At 40.7% G+C, this 25,603-nt stretch overlaps 1 protein-coding gene across 1 annotated transcript in view; it reads left to right on the top strand.

Moving 5' to 3' along the window:
- gbe1b (glucan (1,4-alpha-), branching enzyme 1b) overlaps positions 1–25,603 on the top strand; it is a 331,363-nt gene that overhangs the window by 82,939 nt on the left and 222,821 nt on the right. The window contains exons 5-6 of the mRNA XM_020941150.2: positions 8,275–8,410; positions 23,887–23,977. Of these exons, the coding sequence (XP_020796809.2) occupies positions 8,275–8,410; positions 23,887–23,977 (227 nt within the window). The remainder of the gene's footprint in view (positions 1–8,274; positions 8,411–23,886; positions 23,978–25,603) is intronic.

The raw sequence follows: 25,603 nt of genomic DNA, 5'->3' as shown, positions 1-25,603 counted from the left end.
TAGCCTTAGATTCTAAATATAGTATCGGTAGTTGGTTGGTCATTATTAGAACTGGATCTGGTGTTTTTCGCCTGCATAATGTGTGCGATGTTGGTCTAAATTTTAATTTAAGTGGTTTTAAAAGGGCCTTTAAAAAGTCTTAAATTTGGGGTAGTCAAACCTGGGGATACCCTGTACTATTTATTGAAATGACTTCTAAAACACTGAAAATTACCATTATTATTACTATTATTATTCAAGTTTTGGCCGGCCGGATTAAAAAGATTAAAGAGCCTCATATGGAACCCGGCCCCTGTCCTAAACCATCATTCTGTGGTTAAGTATGTTTCCTAAATGCAGATATTATTTTATTTTATCGGTGCGTCTATTAGGGATGGGCATGATTAGTTGATTAATCGATAATTGATCATTAAGAATTTCATGGATTACTTTCATTTTAATCGACAAACCGAATGTAGGTTGCTGTGTGTAGCGTGACCAAACAGGGGTCCGTACATGTGTCTCTCTGCACTCAGAAGGAGCGAGCAGACACAAACAGTCGGTCAGTCTGCAACGTACCGAAGCACAAATGCGTATTTAACGATGATTTGTACAAGAAATTCCACGCTTTCCGTTGCATTCGGGACAAGTGTGAGGCACAGTGTACAAAACAGCACATATGTTTCAGTGTCCAGTGGGAAAAAGCTTTGTCAGGTGAGAGTCGCGCAATGTTGATGACGAGTCCCCAACTCCCACCCCCCGTACGGTGTCCTGGTTTGACAAACAAAAATATGCTCACACTAACCTGTATTCCACTGAATCATGTCGCATCAGCGCACAATAGCTGTTTTTTTTCTTCGCTTAATTTATGTTATTATTTATATTATTATTTATTCTGTGAGAGTTGCGCAAAACTGCATTAAACACATTATAATGTCAAACGGGCTGATGTGACTCTAGAGTGGTCACGGTTTATATGTCGTAAAGTTGAATTTATTTATGCAGATTAGTAGTGCAGATAGTAATAATAATGATCATTTTAATATAAAAACGTTAACGATTAATCGATAATCGATCGTTAATTCTCCCGATGATCGACTTTAGAAAATTTAATCGAATGCCCATCCCTAGCATCTATACACATTTCTAGTGGAGTGGAGCCTTCATGTCTCCATTGTTTTGTCTAGAATGTTCCACAGTGTGAGTCGCTCCTATTCACAGAAGGAATTATTGTATTTTTGGACAATAGAAACATCCATAATGAATAAATGCTAGACGAAAATGTTTAAAGGTTGTATAGAGGATTTTCCAAGGAACGAGAAATCCAGCGACTGTCCTTTTTCAAATGTTGCGCATGCGTGAAACCACCCCCCCTCCCCTACAGCTCCCTACTTAGAAACGCCTCCTCCCGCCTCCTCTTTACGCCAGAAACAGGTTTGTTTACAGCCGGTGCGCTGCACATGACTTGTAAACAACTAACTACAGTGTTGGTTAGGCAAGACGGAGAAGTGAGGAGCGGGGGAGCGGGTGTGCGGACATTTCGTTCGCGGACGAGAAGTGAGGAGCAGGGAGAAGAGCGGAGCAGGGAGCAGGGAGAGAGGAGAGGAGAGGAGAGAGGAGAGGAGAGGGGAGCGGTGCGCGGAGATTCCGTGCCCGGAGAAGTGAGGAGCAGGGGGAAGAGCGGATCGGGCAGCGGGGACAGGAGCAGGAAAGGGGAGCAGAGAAGGTTGCGCGGAGATTCCGTGCGAATGAACTAGCTACAACACGCAGCAGCAAGCGGACTCTTTCTTTGCCTTGAAAATTACGTTTTCAGACATAGGATATCGCTTTCGTGTCCTGAAAAACGTTTGTCTAGCTCTTGGAAATAAAGTACGTTTTCATAATAAGCAGAAGTTTCCTGTCCAGGAGTAATTTGGCGACCAGTGCGTCAGTCTTTAGACCCTGCGTCTGCTTCAGTCGCGCCATCGCTGGAATGAATCTTCAAGAATCACCTTAGTTTGGCTTCGCTGCTTTTCCCCTTGTCTTCTTCTTTCAGCGACCTCAAAAACGGACTTTCTTTTGTGGCTAACTGCTCCTGGATTCTTGTCGCCATTGCAACAAACTTTGTGCGAACTGCGAGGAAGATATAGGTCAAAAAAAGCCGCTAAGAACTGTTGCGTTGGTGGAGTAAACAGCGTCTGTGCGTCTTGCGTCTGTGGACTGCGTGACAGTCGTACGTAAACCACGTACCGGCGGCGCGCAGGCAAGTCAGTTACGCTAGAAACGTAGGGAGATTGATTGACAGCCTGTCAGCTCACAGATAACGAGGCAGTGTCGTTATCTATTGGCAAATGTTTAGCCCCACCACGTCCAGAGTTGATGAATTTTTATTCTCTTTTTTTTGGTCATCATAATTACAAGGCTACTGCATCTCTATAATGCTATCATTGACAACTTGAAACAAAAAAAAATCCTCCATACAACCTTTAAGTCGTGTCATGGAACATTCCAGGCAAAGCAATAACATCTCGATGGAGACAAGCAGGTGCCCTCCAGCAGAAATACTGCACAGTGCACCTTTTAAGTTAAGTTAGAAAATGTGAAATACTTATCCCAAGGTGAGCAAAAGTATGTTTAAAGGGAATCAAAGCCACAAGAATGTATAATATGTGTTCTTTTCTTATCATTTTCAGTCAGTGAGAACAGGATTTTAGTTGCATGATAGAGGCAACACAGGAAATAAAGGGCTCAATTATGTTTACTTTTTGTATACGGAGAGGATTTGGCATACAACAGGAAGATAAAAACTGATTGTGATCTCGCCAAATCTTAGAAGCATCAAACTCAGACCACCAAACTGACATGTAGTAAAATAGCTCACTGTTTTTTGCCTTATTGTGTGTCTCGTAAAATTCCGAGTCAAAGAAGTTACCCCTAAGCGCCGTTTTTGTAATGCATTATTCAGGGTTTTAAATCTACATCTATACACCATGGGGTTGGTTTTTCATGTTGATTAATGTGTATGTCAAACAAGTCAAATCATCAGCCAGTGAATTATACGCAACAAAATGCTCACAGATGGCACAAGAACTACTAAAAGGAATTGGAACTAGGCCAAAAACTGTTTCTGCGTACGCTTAAGTTGTTTAAAGGTGCACTGTGTAACTTTTTGGTTGGGGGTCCATCACCTGCTTGTTTATATGGAGATGTCATTGCTCTGCCTGGAATGGGGATGGGCATGATTAGTCGACTAACAAATAACTGATCATTAAAAATTTCGTCGATCAATTTCATTTTTAATCGACAAACCAAATGTAGGTTACGTTTGACAGCACAAACACTGGAGTATGATCTTGTTTTTTGAGTATGTGTACGCAGCATCCCGGTTACTGCAACATAAAGTTGAGTGTGCATGTGTCCTAAAGACAAACGCTTGTCAGTCTTTTCATCACAGCAGAAGCCAAAATAAATAAAGTGACCAACATAAATAAAGTGAGTGAATTGAGAGCAGTGCTTATAGTTTATGCAAATGAGTCATGCGGTTTTAAGTTTTGTTTCTGTAAAACGTAAACAAATGTGGCAAAGTTGCATTAAACCAGTGCTTCTCAATTATTTTCTGTCATGCCCCCCCTAGGACGAATAAAACATCTCGCGCCCCCCCCCGCGTGACTATAGATAGTATCATTTGTCTATAAAATTGTTAGAAGTACACCTGTGCGTAACACTGCCACCTTATATGACGCCAACAACGCTCGCTGGTTTACTGAAGTAGCAGTCACAAAGCGGGATGATTGTCAGCAATATTCGGGACGTTTTCGCTGAAAAATCTCAAGCGGCTTATCAGAGTGATTGGGGTGTAATGTATTTAAGTGACGCCTTAATTTATTGGGCTTCATGCTGTCGGCTGCCAACATTTTTATACACAGTAAACACACCGGTCTTTCCTCGTCTCCCACCGTAGTCACAGTGAAGCCGAGCGCTACATACGCTTCGTCATATTTCCTCGTCTTAGCTTTCGGGAGATTTTCGTTTGTCTCTTTATCTCCGTCTCTCTCCGTCTGTCTTCTCATCCTTGTTAAATATTTTTTCATGGTGTCACTTGAGGGTCTGCTACACTTCGTGTCTACACTTCATACTCATACTCTGTGCTGTGTGCAAAGCGCGCATGCTCAGTGCAAACAAACTCCTACACCACCGAGCGAATGCTCCTGCGCACACTCTGCCAATGAGAGCGCTCTGCCCCCTAATGTAGTGGAAGTGCAATTGCACTTTATTCTAAAGGCCCGTTCAGACCAAAGCGTCAAAGCGTCCACTTTCTATGTAAAGTCTATGTGGACGCGCGACTAGAGCGTCCTGCGTTTTTGCGGCGCGTTTTCGGCGTCAGCGCGGCGCGAATCTGGCGTCAGCGCAGTGCGTCTTCAGCGTTTTGGCGTCAGCGGCCAAGACGCGCGTCCAAGGCGTCAGCGTCAAGAAGTTGAAAATGCTGAACTTTTCGCGTCAGACGCGCCGCGTCAACCAATCAGGGACGAGTATCCAGAGACGCAGCGACGTTATTATCAGGAAGAAAAACCCGAGAACCAGAACGAGAACCACAAACATGAGCGGAGGATAAATATATACGCCACAATCACCGAGCCGATCGCGAGGACTACACCAGGACCGGACCAGGACTAAACCAGGACCGGACCAGGACCAAACCAGGACTAGACCGAGACTAGACCGAGACTAAACAAGGACTAGACCGGGACTAGACCGTGATTAGACCAGGACTAGACCGGGACTAGACCGGGACCAGACCGGGACTAGACCGTGATTAGACCAGGACCAGACCAGTATTAGACCAGGACTAGACCGGGACTGATCCAGTGTCATTAGTGGAGTAGAAATATATAAACGCCCCAGTCGTCGACCCGATCTCCTCCTTTGATGTTTTATGTCATAAAAACTCTCTCTCAGTCTGGTCTGACATTGTTTTGGGAAAAGAGCGGGACCGGGCTCTTGTTTCCAGGGCAATGGACGCGCGTCAAGTATTTTTGTCCCGTTCGTCCACGGCGTCAAAGACGCGCGTCGGGGGCGTCTAAACTCAAATGCAAAGGCTCCAAATAAAGGCGTCAAGGCGTTTTTTGACGCTTTGGTGTGAACGGCCCTTAAGACAGTAAAAAAAATCAAAATAAAAAAATAAAAAAGCATGCTCCCCGAGGTCAAACGCGCCCCCCTTGACGGAGCCTCGGGCCCCCCCAGGGGGGCGCGCCCCACTATTTGAGAAGCACTGCATTAAACACATTATAATCTCAAATGGGCTGATGTGGCTCTCGAGTGGTTATGGTTTATATGTTGTAAAGTTGAGTTTATTTATGAAGATTAGTAATAGTAATAATAATGATAATAATTTTAATATAAAAGTGTTAGTGATTAATCGAAATTGAATCGTTAATTCTCCTGACGATCGATTTAAGACTAATCGAATGCCCATGACATTAAACAGCTCTGCTATACATTTATTCAATTGCACGTGGTTTTCAAGCTCCAAAATACCTAGAAAAACCGATATTCTGACTGTGAGCAGGGTTGCCTCTGCATAGATCTGACCTGTAACTTGGTCTGGTTTGGTTTCCATGAAGATAGAAAGGTTTAATGCCAGACTGTGAAACATTCCAGACAAAGCAACAACGTCTCCACAAAGAAAAGCGTTTGACAGATCCTCTACCAGAAAAGTTACACAGTGCACCTTAAACTGTGATGTAAAGGTACAATTTGAGCACTGACAAATTAGTTGGAGGTATGAGTTGGTAATACCAGTTTTGTTTCAGTCTGACACTAAGGCAAGTATCTCAATATAGATCTGATATCATGAGGTTTTTTTTAAAGATGCATTGAAACTCCACTCCAGGCTGTCTATCCTAGCCTAAAAATTAAATATCTGATAAAGTAAAATGCAAACACTATATTTCCAACAAGTGAAATATTTAAATTTAATCTACACATTTCTATAGTAAATATTGATATATAGATACTAGGAATGCAGAGACTGAGAACAGCATTTATTGCATTTAAACAAAAATATAAGACAAAACTGATCCACATGTGTTATGTATCTGCTCGGATGTAGCAATAACTGAAATACTGTTATATCGTATCTAGGGGTGTCAAATTATCGCGTTAATTGCGATTAATTAATTACAGTCATATTTAGCGCGTTATGTTTTTTAATCGCGTTAATCTCATTTTTAATCTCTAACTTTAGTGTTTCTGTATGTGAGTTGCTTTATTATAAAACCTGTTTTTATGTGTTGTTGGGACAACAACACACACACACAAAAAAAACCACATTTATACATTTTTTTTAATTTCGGTAATTCCACTCATTGCCGGAAACCCACACAAAACGCGCGCAGTAAGAGCGATGTGAACGTCATGTTCACGTTGGCGGCGTCAGGCACAATGGACGAGGTCGAAGAGCCAGTAGAACAGAGCAGCAGTGCACAGGGAAAAACACATTCGTGTCTTGGAAATTCTTCTCCCGACGTGAAATATAAAAGAAAATAACAAATATAATATCGCCTACAACTTAAATGTCACTGGTGAAAACAACCTGCATAGGCTCATGTCTGCACTACTGTCCTATACACAAACACACACACAAACACAAACACACACAAACACACACACACACCTTCATCATCGTCATCAACAACCTGAGAACAGCTGGACCACGTTTCCTTCCGTAGTTACTGCGCGGACACCGACGTGCTCCCGTGAGCCGCGTGTGGATCGTGTTTTCTCGCTACGCTGCATAAACCAAGCTTCCTCCTGTGAGCCTCTAAACCAGAACTAACACCAAGACTAAAACCAGGACTAAACCAGTCCAGGACTAAACCAGGTCTAAACCAGAACTAAAACCAGAACTAAAACCAGGTCTAAACCAGAACTAAATCAAGACTAAAACGGGACTAATCCAGTCCAACTAAACCAGAACTAAACCAGAACTAAACCAGAACTAAAACCAGAACTAAAACCAGGTCTAAACCAGGTCTAAACCAGGACTAAACCAGGACTAAACCAGAACTAACACCAGGACTAAAACCAGGATTAATCCATTCCAGGACTAAACTAAGTAGACTAAAGCAGGTCTAAACCAGGACTAAAACAAGGACTAAAACCAGTGATCTCATATATAAAGCATTTCTCTATCAATAATATTTTTAATATGGTTAAGGAAAGACTGGACTTTTTATTGTCTTTAAGTAGACAAAAGTTATTATGTTCAGATTTCCTCGTCTTTGCTACTTTACAGCAAACAGTTTCTTATTCATGGAGACTTGGGCTCAACAGCCAATTTGGAGAGATTTGTTAAACAATAAATGACTTTATAAAGTCACTTTTTTTGTTCTCTGTCAGTCTTTTGATCTGCCACAATAATGTAATAATGAATTTAAATGAAAATACCTCAAATTGAAGGCTTTTCTCAGCAATTTTTAGGTGAGATTAAAATGAGATTAATTAGATTAATTAATTACAGATCATAATTAATTAATCTCTCAATTTTTTTTATCGCATGACAGCACTAATCGTATCGTCAAAGTTCTCACAATAATATCGTTGACCATCACAATATATCGAATTACAAGTTTCTTTGCTTAAATTAAGAGTTATGGTGCAGCTAAAATGAACAGGAAGTTAGTGCAACGACGCAAGAATTGAGGTAATGTGATCGCGCTTTTTTCTCCATGTTAAAAGTCGCACGGCAGAGTTACAATTGCAGTTGTAATTCGATATATTGTGATGGCCCACGATTTTATTGTGACACTTTTGACGATACAATATCACGATATTTCAGGTATTGTTACATCCTTAGTAAATACTCTTATTACATCAGTTTCTTGGCCCAACCAGGATATCACCTGAATCGATATGTGGAAGTTGCAGCCATTTATTCAACGTCTGCGCCTGTATCTATCAGATCGGTGCATCCGTAATTGATTTTGACTGAGGTATTGATTCGCCCATCACTAGTAAATGCACAAATAAATGAAACAGACATGTACTGATTAAATAAAAGTAATAGCTCTAGATACACAGGTGAAATTGTATCTTTTTCAGTATTACGTGCAAGTCCTGAGTCTGGCCCTACTCTGTCCCTAACCCTACCTTTTACACACTGCTTATTTCCCCATTAAACTCCATCAGCCTTGCCCCGAGACACCCGCAACCTAGAACAAGCCCCCATTTTGCTTTTGACCTTCACAGCTACCACTCACCAAAAGTACTATTATTTCATGAAAAAGTATCAGACTCTAATTTTAGTTTGTTTTCCAGCCAGTCCATCCTCGGCCCAAGAAGCCCAGCCGCCTGCGCATCTACGAGGCTCACGTGGGCATTGCTTCACCCGAGGGGAAGATTGCCTCATATTCCAACTTCACTGCTAACGTGCTACCCCGCATAAAGGAGCTAGGTAAGTCCACGAGATGTGATAACCTCCAACAGATTATTCTCTTTTCTCTTCGCCCGCCCGGTATTTGGTTGGGCTTGTGCAAACTGTGAGATATGGGGAGCCCGAGCGCAGGTTGAATCACTGCTAGTGTGCGTTTCGTGTGTAGAAATATGTACGTTGGCGGATTGTGAGAGACTACATGCCCCGTTGGATTTCAGGGCAGGCATCCCAAGTGTTTAGGATGTGCCTCTGTAAAAACTGAGAAAGTGAAAAATCTATGTTTAAAAGCCCCATAATACTGTATTTTCTGATCCATGTTATAATGTTGTTTCCTCATCTGAAACATACTTACAGTTGCTTTGTTTCGTTTACACAGGGTTAACAGGTAAACCCTACAACCCTTGAGTAATCTTGTGTGTCTTTATCTTCAAAATACAAAATGCTTTGTTCCACTTTGTGATGTCATGAGTTTTCAAGTTATTTCTGCTTTACATTTAGTTCAGCAGATATTGGCAGTTCCAGATCTGAAATTATCCAAGTGATTCTAGTGAATGCCAAAGGAGAAATTCAATTTGTGAACTGGGCAAAAGTGTATTTTTCTTTATTTTATTTTATTATTATTTACAGGGTAGCCACGAGGTCTAAAAAGTCTTAAAAAGGTCTCAAATTTCATGTTTCTGAATTATGACCTTAAAAAGTCTTAAATTCTGTTGTCTAAGTCTTATTTTTTTCACTAAGGTCTTAAATTTCATTAGGCTATTTTTTTGTGAACTCACCTGGATCAAACCCAACGTTACACTGCAGCAGATTATTAATTAAAATCTTCTGCTTAAATAAACTTTACATTACTAAACTTTACAACATATAAAGCATAACGACTACGAGCCACATCAGCCTGTTTGAGATTATAATGTGTTTAATGCAGCTTTGTGCAGACTTTTTTATGTTTTAGAAATGAACAGAAACAAAACTTAAAAGCGCATGGCTAATTTGCATAAACAGCGCACTCCTCATGTCGTTAATGTGGTTCAGCGTCTTTCGGACGAAAGGACACGACTCAGTGGAATATGAGGATGTGCTGTTGATGGTCTTGTCTGTAAATGGTGGAAAAGTTTCATGGTGCTAGAAGCTTTTCACTGGCAGCAACGTTCGGCTTTCACGGCGGCAGTGAGGAGTGAAAGAGACACGCAGCAAAATCAGGGAGGCGGGGGCGCGCACAGAGAAGGCAAACAAGCGAAGCGGCGAAATCAAAATTGAATATAAGCATTAAATCGATATATACGATATGTCAGAGTCAATATAGAGTTTAAAAAATAGCTCTATGTTTAAAATATCAAGATATCGCCCACCCCTAGTTTTGAGGTTATGGTTTGGTTCATTTTCGGTTCAGTATGGGAACAAAATGCTAAACCCTTTGTGTGTTTATTAAACCAACAATTTGTTTTAACATTATACAAACGGGAAAATAAAATAAATGCAAACTGCTGCTTGGTAATACTAATAAGTTAAATCAAATATTCTCAAATAAGCAACAAATGTATGGATTTTAAAAATGGTTTACTGGCATTATCCTGCGTTATTATTGTATCAGTAATTTATTAGAATATTATCATTTACAATATATCTTTGTAGCGATGTATTGCGCTTCAAAATTTGTTACGACAGGCCAACTTGTACCGATTTTTTTACCCAGTGCAGATATTTTGTATGAACAGCTCCTGAGGTCAAAATATGCTTGCAGTGCGCGTTCAGAATCTAATTACAAAACGTCTAATGGTCCAATAATCAGAAAGTGAGCGTTAGCATAATAGCCGTTGTTATCTTTACCGTCACGGCACAACACCGCATTCGTCTCTGATAGTTGTACAAAGCTCTTATAAACTCATTGAGGTAAATAATAAGGATGCGCAGAATGCATAAGGTTAAATGAGGAATAACTTTGGACCACAGCAAACCGCTAAGTGCAAATGAAGTAGCTCTGTTTTTCTCTTTTTGAAGACAGTAAAAATCAGCTACAGCGCCTTTAGGTCCTTCATTTTGTAAACATCCTATTCTCACTTGCTTCTTTGTTGTTTCCGGTAACACAAACATTTGAGGGAAAACGGGAAGGTAACATTTTGAAAGGTTTAAGCGTTTGTCTTTGAAGAGTTGCCAGTTCAAATCCCACCTGTGACAGTACAGTTTTGTTGACATCACATGGCGGGTTGCAAAAGCTGAACATCTGGCATCAAAAAAACAAAACAGAAAAAACAACTGGAGCAAAACCAAGGGAGGCAAATGCATTCTCTACATAATTATTTTTGTGTGTACCATATTTTCCGGACTATAGGTCGCACCGGAGTATAAGTAGCACCAGCCAAAACATGCGCAATGAGGAAGAAAAAAATATAAGTCGCGCTTTTTGGGGAAATGTATTTTATAAAATCAGAGACCAGGAACCGACATTTTATCTTGAAAGGAAAGTTATAGTAATGACAGAATAAAGAACAACATATTAACAGTTATTCAGATAATTATAGCATAAACAACAGACCATAAGTTTACCAAACTCACGATCTCACTCCAAATCACTAAATCCATTGAATTCTTCGTCCTCGGTGTCACTTCTGCACGTGACCTCTGGAGATAAACCATAGATTCATGATGTAAACGGAGCGCTTCCTATTCTGCGTAGCTGTCGTCAGACTCTGCATCAATTCCAGTTAGAATTATTCCGGCCTTTCTGAATCCCGACAGGATGATATTGGTTGTCATTGAAGTTCAGGCTTTGTCGATTCATCCAGTGACTTCCAGGAAAGTTGCAAGGCCCACCCTCCCGGTTGTCGTGAAGCTGTGTTCTCCATCCCTGCTTTCCGCCAGTCCCTCACAAGTTTCTCGCTCACTCCAAATTTTCTTTCTGCTGCTCGATTACTGTTTTCAGCTGCATATTTCACTATCTGCAGCAAGACAGCGGCTTTTTCGGCAGGAGACGTGCAGTAGAGCGAAGTGACAGTGGTACAGGAGTAATAGTAGTACTAGATACTGACACACAAGATTAGAACCTCTCGCGGCTGTCAGTTTGAAAATTTTAATATGTAAGTCACACCGGAGTATAAGTCGCAGGACCACCTAAACCATAAAAAAAGGGCGACTTATTGTCCAAAAAATACGGTAATTGTAGAATATTGAGAAAGAGGAGAGGACTGTAAACGATAAAAATGTTTCTAAGGGAACTTTCACACTCACACCATTTGGTCCTTTTTAAGTGAACTCGAGTTTGGAACACCTGGGAGTTCGTTTTGTTTGGGCTGGTGTGAAATTGGATGAGTTTCATTTAGTGCGGACTAAAGAACCATAACAAGACCACCTCCAGAAAGTTCTAAACGGACTCCAGAGCGCTTGCGATTTGAACGTTGACTGGTCTCGATCGGGCCCAACAAGGTCTATAACTAAACAAGCTTCAGTAGCGCACTGAGAATGAACAAAATAAACCCAGAATGACGATCAAAACAGAAGAAATAGGCTCGAACAGGACATACAGAAGAGAAATGACCCTAATCATCCCAAAATATATAGGTGCAGATTTCATATACTGAATGATAAGTGGCTATAGTAATTATCTTGACAGGCCTAGGTACAGGGCCTTTTAGACTCCTTACGCCAGACATTTTAAGCACTGAAAAAGCTATGTTAGAAGAATCTTCCCTAAAGAAACCACCACACCAGAAGAGAAAGTGAGCATTCTTGTATTCAATAGACATTTTATAATTGGATTCCGACCGCACAATGCAAGCATATTTTGACCTCAAGAGCTGTTTATACTAAAAATCTGCACTGGGTAAGAAAATCGGTACAAGTTGGCCTGTCACGATAATGAATTTTGAAGCGCAGTATATCACTACAGAGATGTATTGAGATAAATGACAATATTCAAACTACTTTAGTTCACTGATGCAATAATAGTGCAGGATAATGCCAGTAAACCATTTTTAAACAGGTGTTATCATTCAAAAGGCCTGAGATGTGACAAATAAATGGCAAAATCAACCAGTAATTAGCTACAATTATAGGTTAGTTGTTTTCAACATGTCAAACCTTATTGTATTGTATTGCACCCTTGTATTGTATTGCTAGATTTCAGATAACATCACAGCATTCTATAGGCCAATATTAATTCATACAAATGGGGGGCAGTTAAAGTTTTCCATCCATTCCATTTCATTTTCTTTCGCTTATCCGGGGCCGGGTCGCAGGGGCAGCAGTCTGAGCAGGGTCTCCCAGACTTCCCTCTCCACACACACGTCCTCCAGCTCCTCCTGAGGTGTTCCCAGGCCAGCCCAGCGACATAGTCCCTCCAGCGTGTCCTAGGTCTTCCCCGGGGCCTCCTCGCAGTGGGACGTGCCCAGAACACCTCTCCAGGGAGGCTTCCAGGAGGCATCCGGAACAGATGCCCGAGCCACCTCAGCTGGTTCCTCTCGACGTAAAGGAGCAGCGGCTCTACTCCGAGCTCCTCCCGTGTGACTGAGCTCCTCACCCTATCTCTAAGGGAGCGCCCAGCCACCCTGCAGAGGAAACTCATTTCGAGCGCTTGTATTTGCGATCTTGTCCCAGAGCTCATGACCATAGGTGAGAGTAGGAACGTAGATTGACCGGTAAATCAAGAGCTTCGCCTTTCGACTCAGCTCCCTCTTCACCACAACGGTCCGATACAGCGACCGCACCACTGCAGACGCTGCACCAATCCGCCTGTCAATCTCACGTTCCATCCTCCCCTCACTCATGAACAAGACCCCAAGATACCTGAAGTCCTCCACTTGAGGAAAAGACTCTCCACCCACTTGGAGAGGGCAAGCCACTTTTTTCCGGTCGAGAACCATGGCCTCGAACTTGGAAGAGCTGATCTTCATCCCAGCTGCTTCACACTCGACTGCAAACCACCCCAGTGCACATTGCAGGGCAGTTAAAATAATAATGCTAAAATGCTAAATTAAGTTGTAATACTGTCAGTTCTTATAACTGGACATACCAGGTTCAACATTTGTGAGTTTACCTTTTGGGTATTTCATGGCAAAGTACAATGTAATCAAAAGGAAAATCTGCCCTCACTACTGCATCAGAAAATACATGATAATGATAAATAATGAGCCCCAAAATATATAGTTCAGTCCCTTGACAGGCCTAGGTAAAGGACCTTCTAGACTCCTTAAGCCAGAAATTGCCAAAAATTGTTTTAGTTTTTTTTCGTCTGTAAATTTACATAATCATTAATCATATTACGAAGATTTAACACAGAAATTATGCATGTCACTAAAGTTATTCTACAGACTAAAGGGGTTTAGGATAAAGTTTTAACACTTATTTTGCTTAACCCTATTAACATATAGAACAGGACACAAGATGGCAGAAGTATTTACAGAAAACAACACAAAACTCATCTTTTATGAGTGCAGGAAAGTACTTAATTCTTTTACTATACACACACAATCCAATAATCAATGTTCATATACCGTATTTTATGGGCTATTAGGTGCTCTGGATTATAAGATGCACTGTCATTAAATGGTCTACTTTCAAACTTTTTTCACAAATAAACCGCACCGGTGTTTAATCAAAACACAACAGTTATATTGGTCAGTGGGACTTTGTTTGTGGCGTTCACGGTGACTCTGGGCTTTGTTCAGTTGTGGCGTGTAGGGAGGGTGCTGTCTGGGACCTCTGAATTGTCGGCGTGTTCGCAGTGACTCAGTTCTTCAGTTGTGTCTAGAAGCGGCACATTGCGCTCTCTTTTGTGGTTCGTTCCTCCGTTCCGTTCCTCGTCCGTGTGGAGTGATGAGTGTGTCTGTGGGTGTTTTTCGCTGTGCGGTCGCTGTCTGCTCCGTGTATGTTTGCGTGCGCTGCGGGTGGTGCGGCTTTGTAGTTTACTGAAGTCGTGCTGGGACACCCGGGTGGATTCGTGTATGGGGCGCTCTGGATTGCGGGGCGCGCGGTCGTTTTTTGATGGGGTTAGAGACTTAAGAGTGCGTCTAATAGCCCCGAAAATACGGTATACACTTAAACACACACACATACACACACTGACCCACGTACATGGTAGTATTCTTACCTGAACCACTGAAGAAACTATGTTAGAAGAATCTTCTCTAAAGAAACCACCACATCAGAAGAGAAACTGAGCACTCTTTTATTCAGTTTTTTTCATGTACTAGCTGTCAAAAGTCTGGACTTCAATACAGTGTTTTGTTTCTGTATGTTTACTACTTTCTACATTTGACATACATACAGAAGACATCAACTACATGAAGCAGTATTTATAGAATTTGAGGATTTGGTTATAAAATAAAATAAAAAAATATATATAATATGATTTAACTTTAAAATTTTTCTTGCGATAGAATTCCAAACATCTTACTTCTTATAGTTGATGTCGTCTGTATATATATCAAAAGTAATAAACACTGAAAGAGAGGGTGAGTCCAAACTTTTGACTGGTAGTGTATGCCTGTTTTAAAGTGCTCCATTTTAAACCTAACCCGGCACGATGACTTCTATTGTCTACAACTTGAACACAACTTGACAGATGCTTCAAATACTGCAGCGTATCTCCTGCATTCTTTAGCAGTTAGACAGCCCGGCGCACGGCATTATTAAAAAGCACTGATATGAATGGTGAACTCGGAGCATCTGATAAATACTGCTTTTCCTGCGCCTTTGTCATTGAGGAACAGAGGGAAGAGTCGACAAAACACTGCCACATTCAACCAACCAACGTGCGCTATCACAGCTGCCATCAAACCCAACGTCTGCTTCTGTGGCTCACTTTTTCTGCCAGATTATTTTTGTGGGTAATATTACAATCAAAGGTGCGCTGGGTAACTTTTCTAGAGGAGGGTTTGCTACCTACTTGTCTCCATAGAGATGTTATTGCTTTGTCTAGAATGTTCCACAGTAGGGCTGAATGATCTATCGTTTTGGATGAAAAATTGTGATCTCAGACAACACGATTTTGGGAGCGTCTAAGCCGGTTTTTTTTTTGCATTGCTCCTAAAGCCCAATGTAAGGGTGAAGTTTAGATCTACTACGCAACGCACACTGCCGCTATCGCCTTGTTGCCTTTGTTTTTGATTTATGGATTTGTGTCGAGATGCAACCGCCACAATGCGAGGAGGCTAAAATTTAAACCTGGCGTTTGTGTAAAGTTTAACATGAACATCTTCAACGCAATAGAAGCACAGAACAGACTCACCATCATCAGCACATCCTCTGTCACAGAAAGAACATTGATATTCCACCGAGTCGTGTTCTTTAGTCCAACAGAAGCTGACCACATCAGCTGCACAACGAGCAGCATTTATAGTTTATGTAAATTAGCCATATGGTTTTAAGTTTTGTTTCTGTAAAATGTAAACAACTGTGGGCAAAGCTGTATTAAACATATTATTAGTCAATGTATATTGAAACAAAGGAATGCGGAGTACAGGAAATATATGTAGAGCTTTAGTAGAGAGGACCAATCACAGCCCTTATTGTCTACGTAAATTGGGCTTTACGGTCCAGCGTCAAATTGTCTTTGCAGGACTCTGGTATGATGTAAGTTTATGTGATGTTTGCAAATATTCCTGTTAGGGATGGGCATGATTAATCGATTAATCGATAATTGATCATTAAGAATTTCATCGATTACGTTAATTTTAATCGACAAACCGAATGTAAGGTTGCTGTGCGTAGCGTGACCAAAGAGGGGTCCGTACATGTAGCTCTGCACTCAGAAGGAGCGAGACACAAACAGTCGGTCAGTCTGCAGCGTACCGAAGCACAAATGCGTATTTAACGATGATTTGTACAAGAAATTCTACGCTTTCCATTCCGTTCGGGACAAGTGTGAGTCCATGTGCACAGTGTACAAAGCAGGAACATATGTTTCGGTGTCCAGTGGGAAAAAGCTTTGCCAGGTGAGAGTTGCGCAATGTCGATGACAAGTCCCCGCCCCCCTCCCCCCGTACGGTGTCCTGGTTTTGACAAACGCAAATATGGTCACACTAACCTGTATTCCACTGAGTCATGTCTTTTAATCCGACAGAAGTTGATCGTATCAGCGCACAAGAACTGTAGTTTTATCTTCGCCGAGTTTATGCAAATTAGCGATGCGGTTTTAAGTTTCGTTTCTGTGAGAGTTGCGCAAAACTGAATTAAACACATTATAATGTCAAAAGGATTAATGTGGCTCTAGAGTCATTATGGTTTATATGTCGTAAAGTTGAATTTATTTATGCAGATTAGTAGTGCAGATAGTAATAATAATGATGATAATTTTTTATATAAAAACGTTAATGATTAATCGATAATCGATCGTTAATTCTTCCGACGATCGATTAAGAAAATTTCATCGAATGCCCATCCCTAATTCCTGTGCACTGAAACTTGATCTGACAAAAATTGTGGGTGGAATTGAAATCTCAATATCTGCCAGAAAAATCACAATTTAATTTTTCTTTTTTTTTCTTTTTTATCGTTCAGCCCTACTCCACAGTTGAGATTAATTCAGATTAGAGATTAGAGGAAGGAAAACAACTACAAGATAGGTTAGATAGGTACAGGTCAGATCTGTGGAGAGGCAACCCTATTCACAGAGAGAAGTATTGTATTTTTGAGCGATAGCCGTAATGAATGAAAGCTAGATAGATGTGTTTAATGTGATACTATGGAACATTACAAGCAAAGCAATAGCAACTCCACGGTGACAAGCAGGTGACTGACCCTCCACCAGAAAAAAAGAATTAAATGTATTTATGCAGGATTTGTCTTGCCCCATACAGCTATATTGTAAACACAGCTCAGGAGGTCCAAATAAGTCATTGAAACACATTTTACTGTCTAATAATCAGACAGTATGCGTTAACATGTTAGTTTTAGTTTTAGTTTTAATGTCATGACAACAAACTGCTCTGGCCTCTGAGATAAACTCTATAAACTGAACAATTAGGGCACTCAGAATTCATACAGTAAGTGAAGACTATTGCAAACTGTTTTAAAATGGACTAGTTCTGTTTTTAATATTTTTCACACAGTTCAAATCAGGTACCGCACCTTTAATCTGACACCTACAAATGTATTTTTCCTTTTCCTGCACCTGGTGTTGGCTGGTTGCAAACAAAGCAATCTGAAGTTAAAAAAACATATATAGGGTGTTTTTGACTGTGGTGAAATCTGTATAAAAATATTGACCTTTTCTGTGTATTTTTGTGGGTTTAGAAACTTATTTTATTCGTAGCTTTTTTGGTGGGCCTATATTTAAACTGAAAATGTAATATATTTATTGAAAGTAGGTCAAATAACTACTCAAATAAATGATATATATATGTTTTTAGGGGAGTTGTTTATGTGGTTATTTTGGATTAAAGTTTGGAATCAACTTTCCTGGGCTAACAACGTACTGTAATTTTATGTAATTGAGGCGATAAATCTTTAAAAATTCTTATCACAGTTTTCTTGGTGCCTGGTTTACAATGTAGATCAGGTCTTTTTCATAATTAAAGCATGACAGACTGACCAACATAAAGAGTAGGAAGGGAAAAGGAGACTGATCATCCCATGGACATGTCACGATTCAATATAAAAGCATCTCCCGTACATGTTTAGGCCAATACGTGACTTCTCCTGTTCATTTTCTTTGTTTGGTCCTGGTTTAAAAGCCAGTTTCTGTAGTTCTGAGGCTGTGTTTTGGGCTGTGCCACGGTACAGTTGTCGTTCATTGACCTCTCTGACTCTGAGAACTCTCCCCACAGCCGCTCCACTCTTTAGGATTGTGTGTCAAAGCAAAAGCCCGGAGCTCTCAATTCTACACACTGACTGACACGGGTCAAACTGAAGGAAGATATTGTTGCCAACTGTACACAAAACTCCAAACTGTACTTGAGAAACTTGGAGAGGCACTGCACTTTACTATTTCAGAGAGTCCAAACTGTCTTTAACTTTGGGTTTTATGCTGTGCCATGGCCAGTTGCCCACATAGTTCTATATGGTATATGTGATTTTGACAGCGAAAGTGGAGAAAGAGCTATAGCTACGTACATTATATTCTTCTAAACCTCAAATAATAATTCTAGTTGTTAAAGACTTCTATGGGGTATTAACTGCTAACACATAACATATTTACGTCACCATGTTACCTTTTATTGTTTTCGAAATGCTGTATTCGTGCTAAATCACTCTCGATTTAGAGCTCCATCACAACACAATCAGAATGTATTCCACTAATGAAACTATTGCACATCGCATCAAGTGGTTGTGTACAGTTGGGTGTCATGTTTCCGTATATTGATGGAGAATTGTCGAGTGGGAGCATGGGTGATGTACGATTGTGGTCTGAGCATTAGAGAGAATCTTACAGCTAACCGTAAGAAGGGTTCGAATAGAGAGATAGATCACTATATTACTGAAACTTGCATGGGTGACATCTAAAACCTCTTCAGACATGTGTTTGATGAGGAAACATAACATGGTAGGGAAAAAAAAAACACTTCTTTAAAATCGTAATTGTCCAGCGTGCGCAGGAAAATCGAGATTTTATTTTTTGGCATCTCGCCCAGTCTTAATATTTGGTCATTTTTGATACTAGATAGTGAAAAAAGGCCATGTACAAATCCCAGTAATTTTTGCTTTTCCATCCATCCATTTTCTTCCGCTTGTCTGGGGTCAGCAGTCTAAGCAGAGACTCCCAGACTTCCTTCACCCCCGGACAATTCCTGAGGCGTTCCCAGGCCAGCTGAGAGACATAGTCCCTCCAGTGTGTCCTGGGTTCCCCGAGAGAGGCATCCAGAACAAATGCCCTTCCCTCAGCTGGTTCCTCTCGATGTGGAGGAGCAGCGGCTTTACTCCAAGCTCCTCCCGTGTGACTGAGCTCATCACCCTATCTCTAAGGGAGCGCCCAGCCACCCTGCGGAGGAAATTCATTTCGGCCGCTTGTATCCGCGATCTTGTTCTTTCGGTCATTACCCAAAACTCATGACCATAAGTGAGGGGAGGAACGTAGACTGACCGGTAAATCGAGAGCTTTGCCTTTCGACTCAGCTCCCGCTTCACCACAACGATCCGATACAGCGACCGTATCACTGACCCCGAGAACTGAGTTGAGTTCTCGGGGTCTTGTTCACAAATTTTTGCTTTTATACTGTTCCTATTATGTTCTGTATACCTTGGTTTTGTTTAAAAAAAAAAAAAAAAAACATGTACTATTTTTTACCTACCTTAATTTTATGTTAGCTCTTTATTATATTTGGTCAACCCCAGCTTGAACTGATCTAAGTGGGTGTTCTGAGAATGTTCTGACAAAGTAAGATGATTTTTTTCTTTTTAATATTAGCCTTTTATTTAAAAAAAAAAATTCTACAGTTGAAAACTTTGTTTTTTTCATAAATAGCTCAAGCTTTTACTTATCCAACTTGAACAAATCCAACTGAACTATTGAACTCCAAGCCCTTGTACTGAATAGAAAAGGGGTTAAAAGTGCAGTGTTTATCAGTAGATAACAGATGTAAGACCTGTCCCTCCCCTCACCCGTTCTTGGTTCAGACTCACCTGTGTTCTCTGGTCTTCTTCTGTTAGGTCAGAACTAGTACACAATCGGACTGCAGTAACATAAATCACCTCTAATGGTGTTATGTGAGAATACAACAGGGACACATCGGCCAGTCTTTTTTTTTTTTTTTTTTGAACTTTTAAAACTGATCAAAACGAGTACATTAATATAAGCTTTTCTCTCTCCTTCATGGGTCACTCAAATCACTTTATAGCAAGTAAACCAACTGATTACTGCAATATTATGCTGTATCTCTGCTATCAAGTAAATATCCTTTGTTTGTTGGGTCTTATGGGAACAGTGAAACGGGGAAAACGCCCACACAAATGGAAATCAAAACTAAAATCAATTGTTAGTGCACCAAAGTTCCCAGAAGTTAGTTGGGAGCAACAAGAGGAGTTTGAAATGTGAAAGTGGATGTAATGATCCTGTTAAAGACTCACCAGGGAGACGCACACCTCCTGCTGGCATGTACTGTAGTAAACACATGGAGTCTTCACACATTATAACAGCAGTTAATTAGCATTTAAGTATAAAAACATGAAAACAAGTACAAAAAACTAAAACTACTTCCAAGATTACGTGTCTAAGTGCTAGAGTTGGTCAAAGTATAGAAAATCTGATACAAACTAGTATCCTGAATTATTCGTACTGCGCTGAATAACTAAATTTGATTGATTAACTGCCTATTTCAATTGTAAATGTGGAATTTTGATGCCTAAATTTGTGAACTGATAACTGGATAAAGGTTTATGTTTTATAGGCCTCTAACTGTACCTGAGGCTTACTGTGAGTCTTGTATTTCCTCCGTTTCCGGCAACTGCTAAAATTAGTAGCTCTCTGGCATTTTCATTTGACAGAACGTAGCTCACAGGAGGAAAAAGGTTGAAGACCGCTGCTTTAGAATGATCTTGAGTGCTGTATCAGAACAAGTATAAGAGCACGTAGATGAGTATACGCTCGTGGACCGTTGTGGAACCTACCTGGATGATGTTGAGCGATGACACCAGGGGTCTCCAACCTTTTTCCTCCAGTGAGCGACTTTCACAAAATGGAAATGCCAAAGAGCTCCTCATTTTAGCGACCGCAAGAAATTGAATAAATTTAAGAGCCACGGCCTTAGATGGGGCACAGTTTGATGTTTATATGTTTACAACGTGCATATTGTTAGTCATCAAAAGGACACGTTTACAATCATACTAGCCTTTTAATCTATCCAATTTTAGTTATTCAGCACAATACATGTTATTCAGAAATCCCTTGGCGAGCTACTTGGAAGGAGGTGGAGAGCTACTGGTAACTCCCGAGCTACAGGTTGGAGACCCCTGGATTACACAAATATATTACACAGATAAAACCAGATGGTAATACATAAGAAAGTACTACAATTTAATGTTGAAAATCACGTTCTATTGTCTAAAACAGGGGCCATCAAACTCCGGCCCTTCACTGGCCCCTCAGCACCTTTGCCCCCCACCACTTGAACTGGCCCTATGAGGCAACCCTCAAAAATTGTCATTGGCCTTTTTTTTTGTTTTTTTTTAATTACTTTTTAGCAAATAATAACATGTTGACATCTTGTACTTGTTGATTGTTTCAGTAAAAAAATATTTATATGAAGTATTTATATTTATATTTACTTATATGACGTATGTACATTTTGCCACCAAATTTGCATCACCTGACAAGCTCGAGATCAAACAGTGACAGTCAACAGCAGAGTTCTGTAGTGCAGTTAAGAACAGCAAAATGGCAAGTGTTAAAGATTGTATAGAGGATTTTTTTTGTTTCAAGTTGTCAATGATAGCATTATAGAGGTGCAGTAGCCTTGTAATTATGATGACCAAAAAAAAGAGAATAAAAATTCATCAACTCTGGACGTGGTGGGGCTAAACATTTGCCAATAGATAACGACACTGCCTCGTTATCTGTTAGCTGACAGGCTGTCAATCAATCTCCCTACGTTTCTAGCGTAACTGACTTGCCTGCGCGCCGCCGGTACGTGGTTTACGTACGCCTGTCACGCAGTCCACAGGCGCAAGACGCACAGACGCTGTTTACTCCACCAACGCAACAGTTCTTAGCGGCTTTTTTTGTCCTATATCTTCCTCGCAGTTCGCACAAAGTTTGTTGCAATGGCGACAAGAATCCAGGAGCAGTTCGCCGCAAAAGAAAGTCCGTTTTTGAGGTCGTTGAAAGAAGAAGACAAGGGGAAAAGCAGCGAAGCCAAACTAAGGTGATTCTTGTAGATTCATTCCAGCGATGGCGCAACTGAAGCAGACGCAGGGTCTAAAGACTGACGCACTGGTCGCCAAATTACTCCTGGACAGGTCACTTCTGCTTATTATGAAAACGTACTTTATTTCCAAGAGCCAGTCAAACGTTTTTCAGGACATGAATGCGATATCATATGTCTGAAAACATAATTTTCAAGGCAAAGAAAGAGTCCGCTTGCTGCTGCTTGCCGCTGCCCCTTTCCTGCTCCTGTCCCCGCTGCCCGTTCCGCTCTTCCCCCTGCTCCTCACTTCTCCGGGCACGGAATCTCCGCGCACCGCTCCCCTCTCCTCTCCTCTCTCCCCGCTCCGCTCTTCTCCCTGCTCCTCACTTCTCGTCCGCGAACGAAATGTCCGCACACCTCCTCCCCCCGCTCCTCACTTCTCCGCCTTGCCTAACCAACACTGTAGTTAGTTGTTTACAAGTCATGTGCAGCACCGGCTGTAAACAAACCTGTTTCTGGCGTAAGGAGGAGGAGGGAGGAGGCGTTTCTACGTAGGGAGCTGTAGGGGAGGGGGGCTGGTTTCACGCATGCGTAACATTTGAAAAAGGACAAACAGTCGCTGGATTTCTCGTTCCTTGGAAAATCCTCTATACAACCTTTAAGTACGAAAAGTTGACAGAGAATACCACGTTTTCAAAGAACAGTGAACGACCGATTATTTTTGTTGTTCAGTGTAAGGACCGTGCAATTTGTCTGATATGTAAAGAAAGTACGGCGGTTTTCAAAGAATATAATCTGTGTCGTCAGGTTCATATAATTCTTTTATATGGCCGACTCAACCCCGGCCTCACAGTCAGGAGCGATAATGTGGCCCCCAGAGAAAAAAAGTTTGGTGACCCCTGGTTTGAGTGTTTTTTTTATTATTATTTTGGTATTGAAATTGGTATTGAGTATTACATCTACTCCTTAGTATTGAAAATGAGTGTGAAATTTTTGTATTGTACTCCCATATTACGCTATTTTCTGATCTATGTTACAATATAAGTTATTTTCCTCATCAAAAACAGACCTGAAGTTGTATTTTGTTTCATTCACACGTTTAACACACAAATCCTGCATATTCCAGGACTGAAATCATCCGATCTCTGCTGAACTAAACTTAAAAGGTAGCTGCTAACTTAAAAACTACCACTTTGTGACATCTAAAGGTGGAACAGAGCGTTTTCAGCTTTGGAAATGCAGACAGACTTACAATAAAGGGTTACTCAGAGATGTGTGAATGAAACAAAACACAACTCCGGGTATGTTTTTGATGAGTTAACAACATTCTAACATGGCCTGAATCTTGCAAGAATAAATTTCACGTAGTTTAGGACGTTTAACTTTACTATACCAAATCGTACTCCATTTTTCATCGCTTTTGACAAACCACTGAACATCTTATCCTTGCATACATTTTCCATTCAATTTCACATCAAATATACAGTCTATCTTTGGAAATACGCTGTAGCCGACGAGTGCGTGGTTGTAAAATGTTCCAGGAAGAATCTTTGTGTATGACTACTGAAAACTAAGTCGTAAATCAATACCCATTTATTTGAGTAATGCCCACGGGATGTTTACACTACACTATATTATATTTCTTGCTGACTTAAAACCGGACATGTCCCAAAACGCCAAACCCTTACTCTGTTTTCTAATTTAGCGTTTGTCCTCTGTGTTTAGGTTACAACTGCATTCAGCTGATGGCCATTATGGAGCACGCCTACTACGCCAGCTTTGGATACCAGATCACCAGCTTCTTTGCAGCCTCCAGGTAAAAAAAGTTACACATTTATAGTGTTAAAGGTGCATTGTGTGTAACTTTTCAAATGGAAGGCCCTTCAAATAATTCTGTCTGGAATGTTTCACAGCATGGTTTTAAGCAGTTTAATTTACAACTTAACTTACAAAGAGGTGTACTTGTACTTCTGTCTGCCACCTGCTTGTTGCTCTGTCTTACAGTGTTTCATATTATGACATTAAACAGCTTTACCTTACATTTATTCAATTATAGATGGTTTTATAGCTCAAAAATACCAAGAAAAACAGGCATTCTGACTGTGAGCGGGGTTGCCTCTACACAGATCTGACCTGTAACTTGGTCTGGTTTGGTCTCCATGAAAATAGGTTTAATACCATACTGTGAAACATTCTAGACCAGGGACTAAACTGGGACTAAGGCTGCATTCAGACTGCAGCCTGAAGTGACCCAAATCTGATTTTTTGGCCCCTATGTGACCTGTATCTGATCTTTTAATGACGATTTTTTTCAAATGCGACTCAGGCCACTTGGATCTGTGGTCCTGAAACCGATACATATCCAATCTTTTGACATGCGACTTCAGTCTGAACGGCCAAAGCGCATTCATCCGACCTACACGTCATCAACAAGACACAAACGTCACTATTCTGCTCTGAAGTAGGCGAAAATTGTTAATGAACTCACTGAAGCGAAGCACATCACCACTCACCACTCATCTACGTCTCCGCATCCACACGTTCCTTTCAACGGACGTCGCTGCCACTGCCCCACAAAACATCACGGCCAAAAACCTCGTCCTTCTCCTTCTCAATCTCCTCCTTAAAACAAGTAAGTTGTTCATGTTCTGGCTCCTGTACGAGAGGAACTTTAAAATCTCCAGGTGCTCGATGCTCGCGTCCGTGTTTGGACGAATTCTGTAAACACAGAGCACGCTCGCTGAGGTTGACGTCATCGTGTCTCCAGTGCACATGCGGGACACTTTCGGGCCGTTTAATGTTCACACTGGAGATCACATACAAGTCACATTTAATTGGAAATGTGAACGACCTCGCAAAAACATCAGGATTTCACAAAAAAATCGGAATTGAGCGTTAAGCCCTGCAGTCTGAATGTAGCATTAGTCATGGGCCAAACTAAATATTTATTGAAAATCTTCAGCAACATCTGCATGTTTTCTCTTCTTTTGAGATATGTAATGTTAAACCTTTTCTTATTAAAATAAATGTTTAATAATAGTTTTCCTTAAACACTGAATTCAGAACAAGCATAATATAAAAAAAACCCCACAATTTTTAATAAATAATGTCTCTAGAGTTTATCTGTAACCGGCAGGCCAGCTCTAATACATATTTGATATGATCTCGTGGGCCAAATTTAGATTTTAGACAAAGTAATAACATCTCGAAATGAATTTGACAGACCCTCAATCAAAGAAGTTACACAATGCACCTTTAATGTGAATGTTTTTTGTGAATGTCATTTTTGTGAATCTGAATCATTTTCTTTCAAAATTATATGCAATTTTATACTAATTTATGCACAACCTACACAAAAATCTGCACAGAAGCAGCACGAGTGAGTGTTTTATGCACACCCACATGCACAGAAACACACACACACAAGCACACACACACACAC

Source organism: Boleophthalmus pectinirostris, unplaced genomic scaffold, assembly GCF_026225935.1.
Source record: "Boleophthalmus pectinirostris isolate CB_2022bp ecotype Guang Dong unplaced genomic scaffold, ASM2622593v1 HiC_scaffold_9, whole genome shotgun sequence".
Lineage (NCBI taxonomy): Eukaryota > Metazoa > Chordata > Actinopteri > Gobiiformes > Gobiidae > Boleophthalmus > Boleophthalmus pectinirostris.
This window is presented reverse-complemented; position numbering and strand designations above follow the sequence as displayed.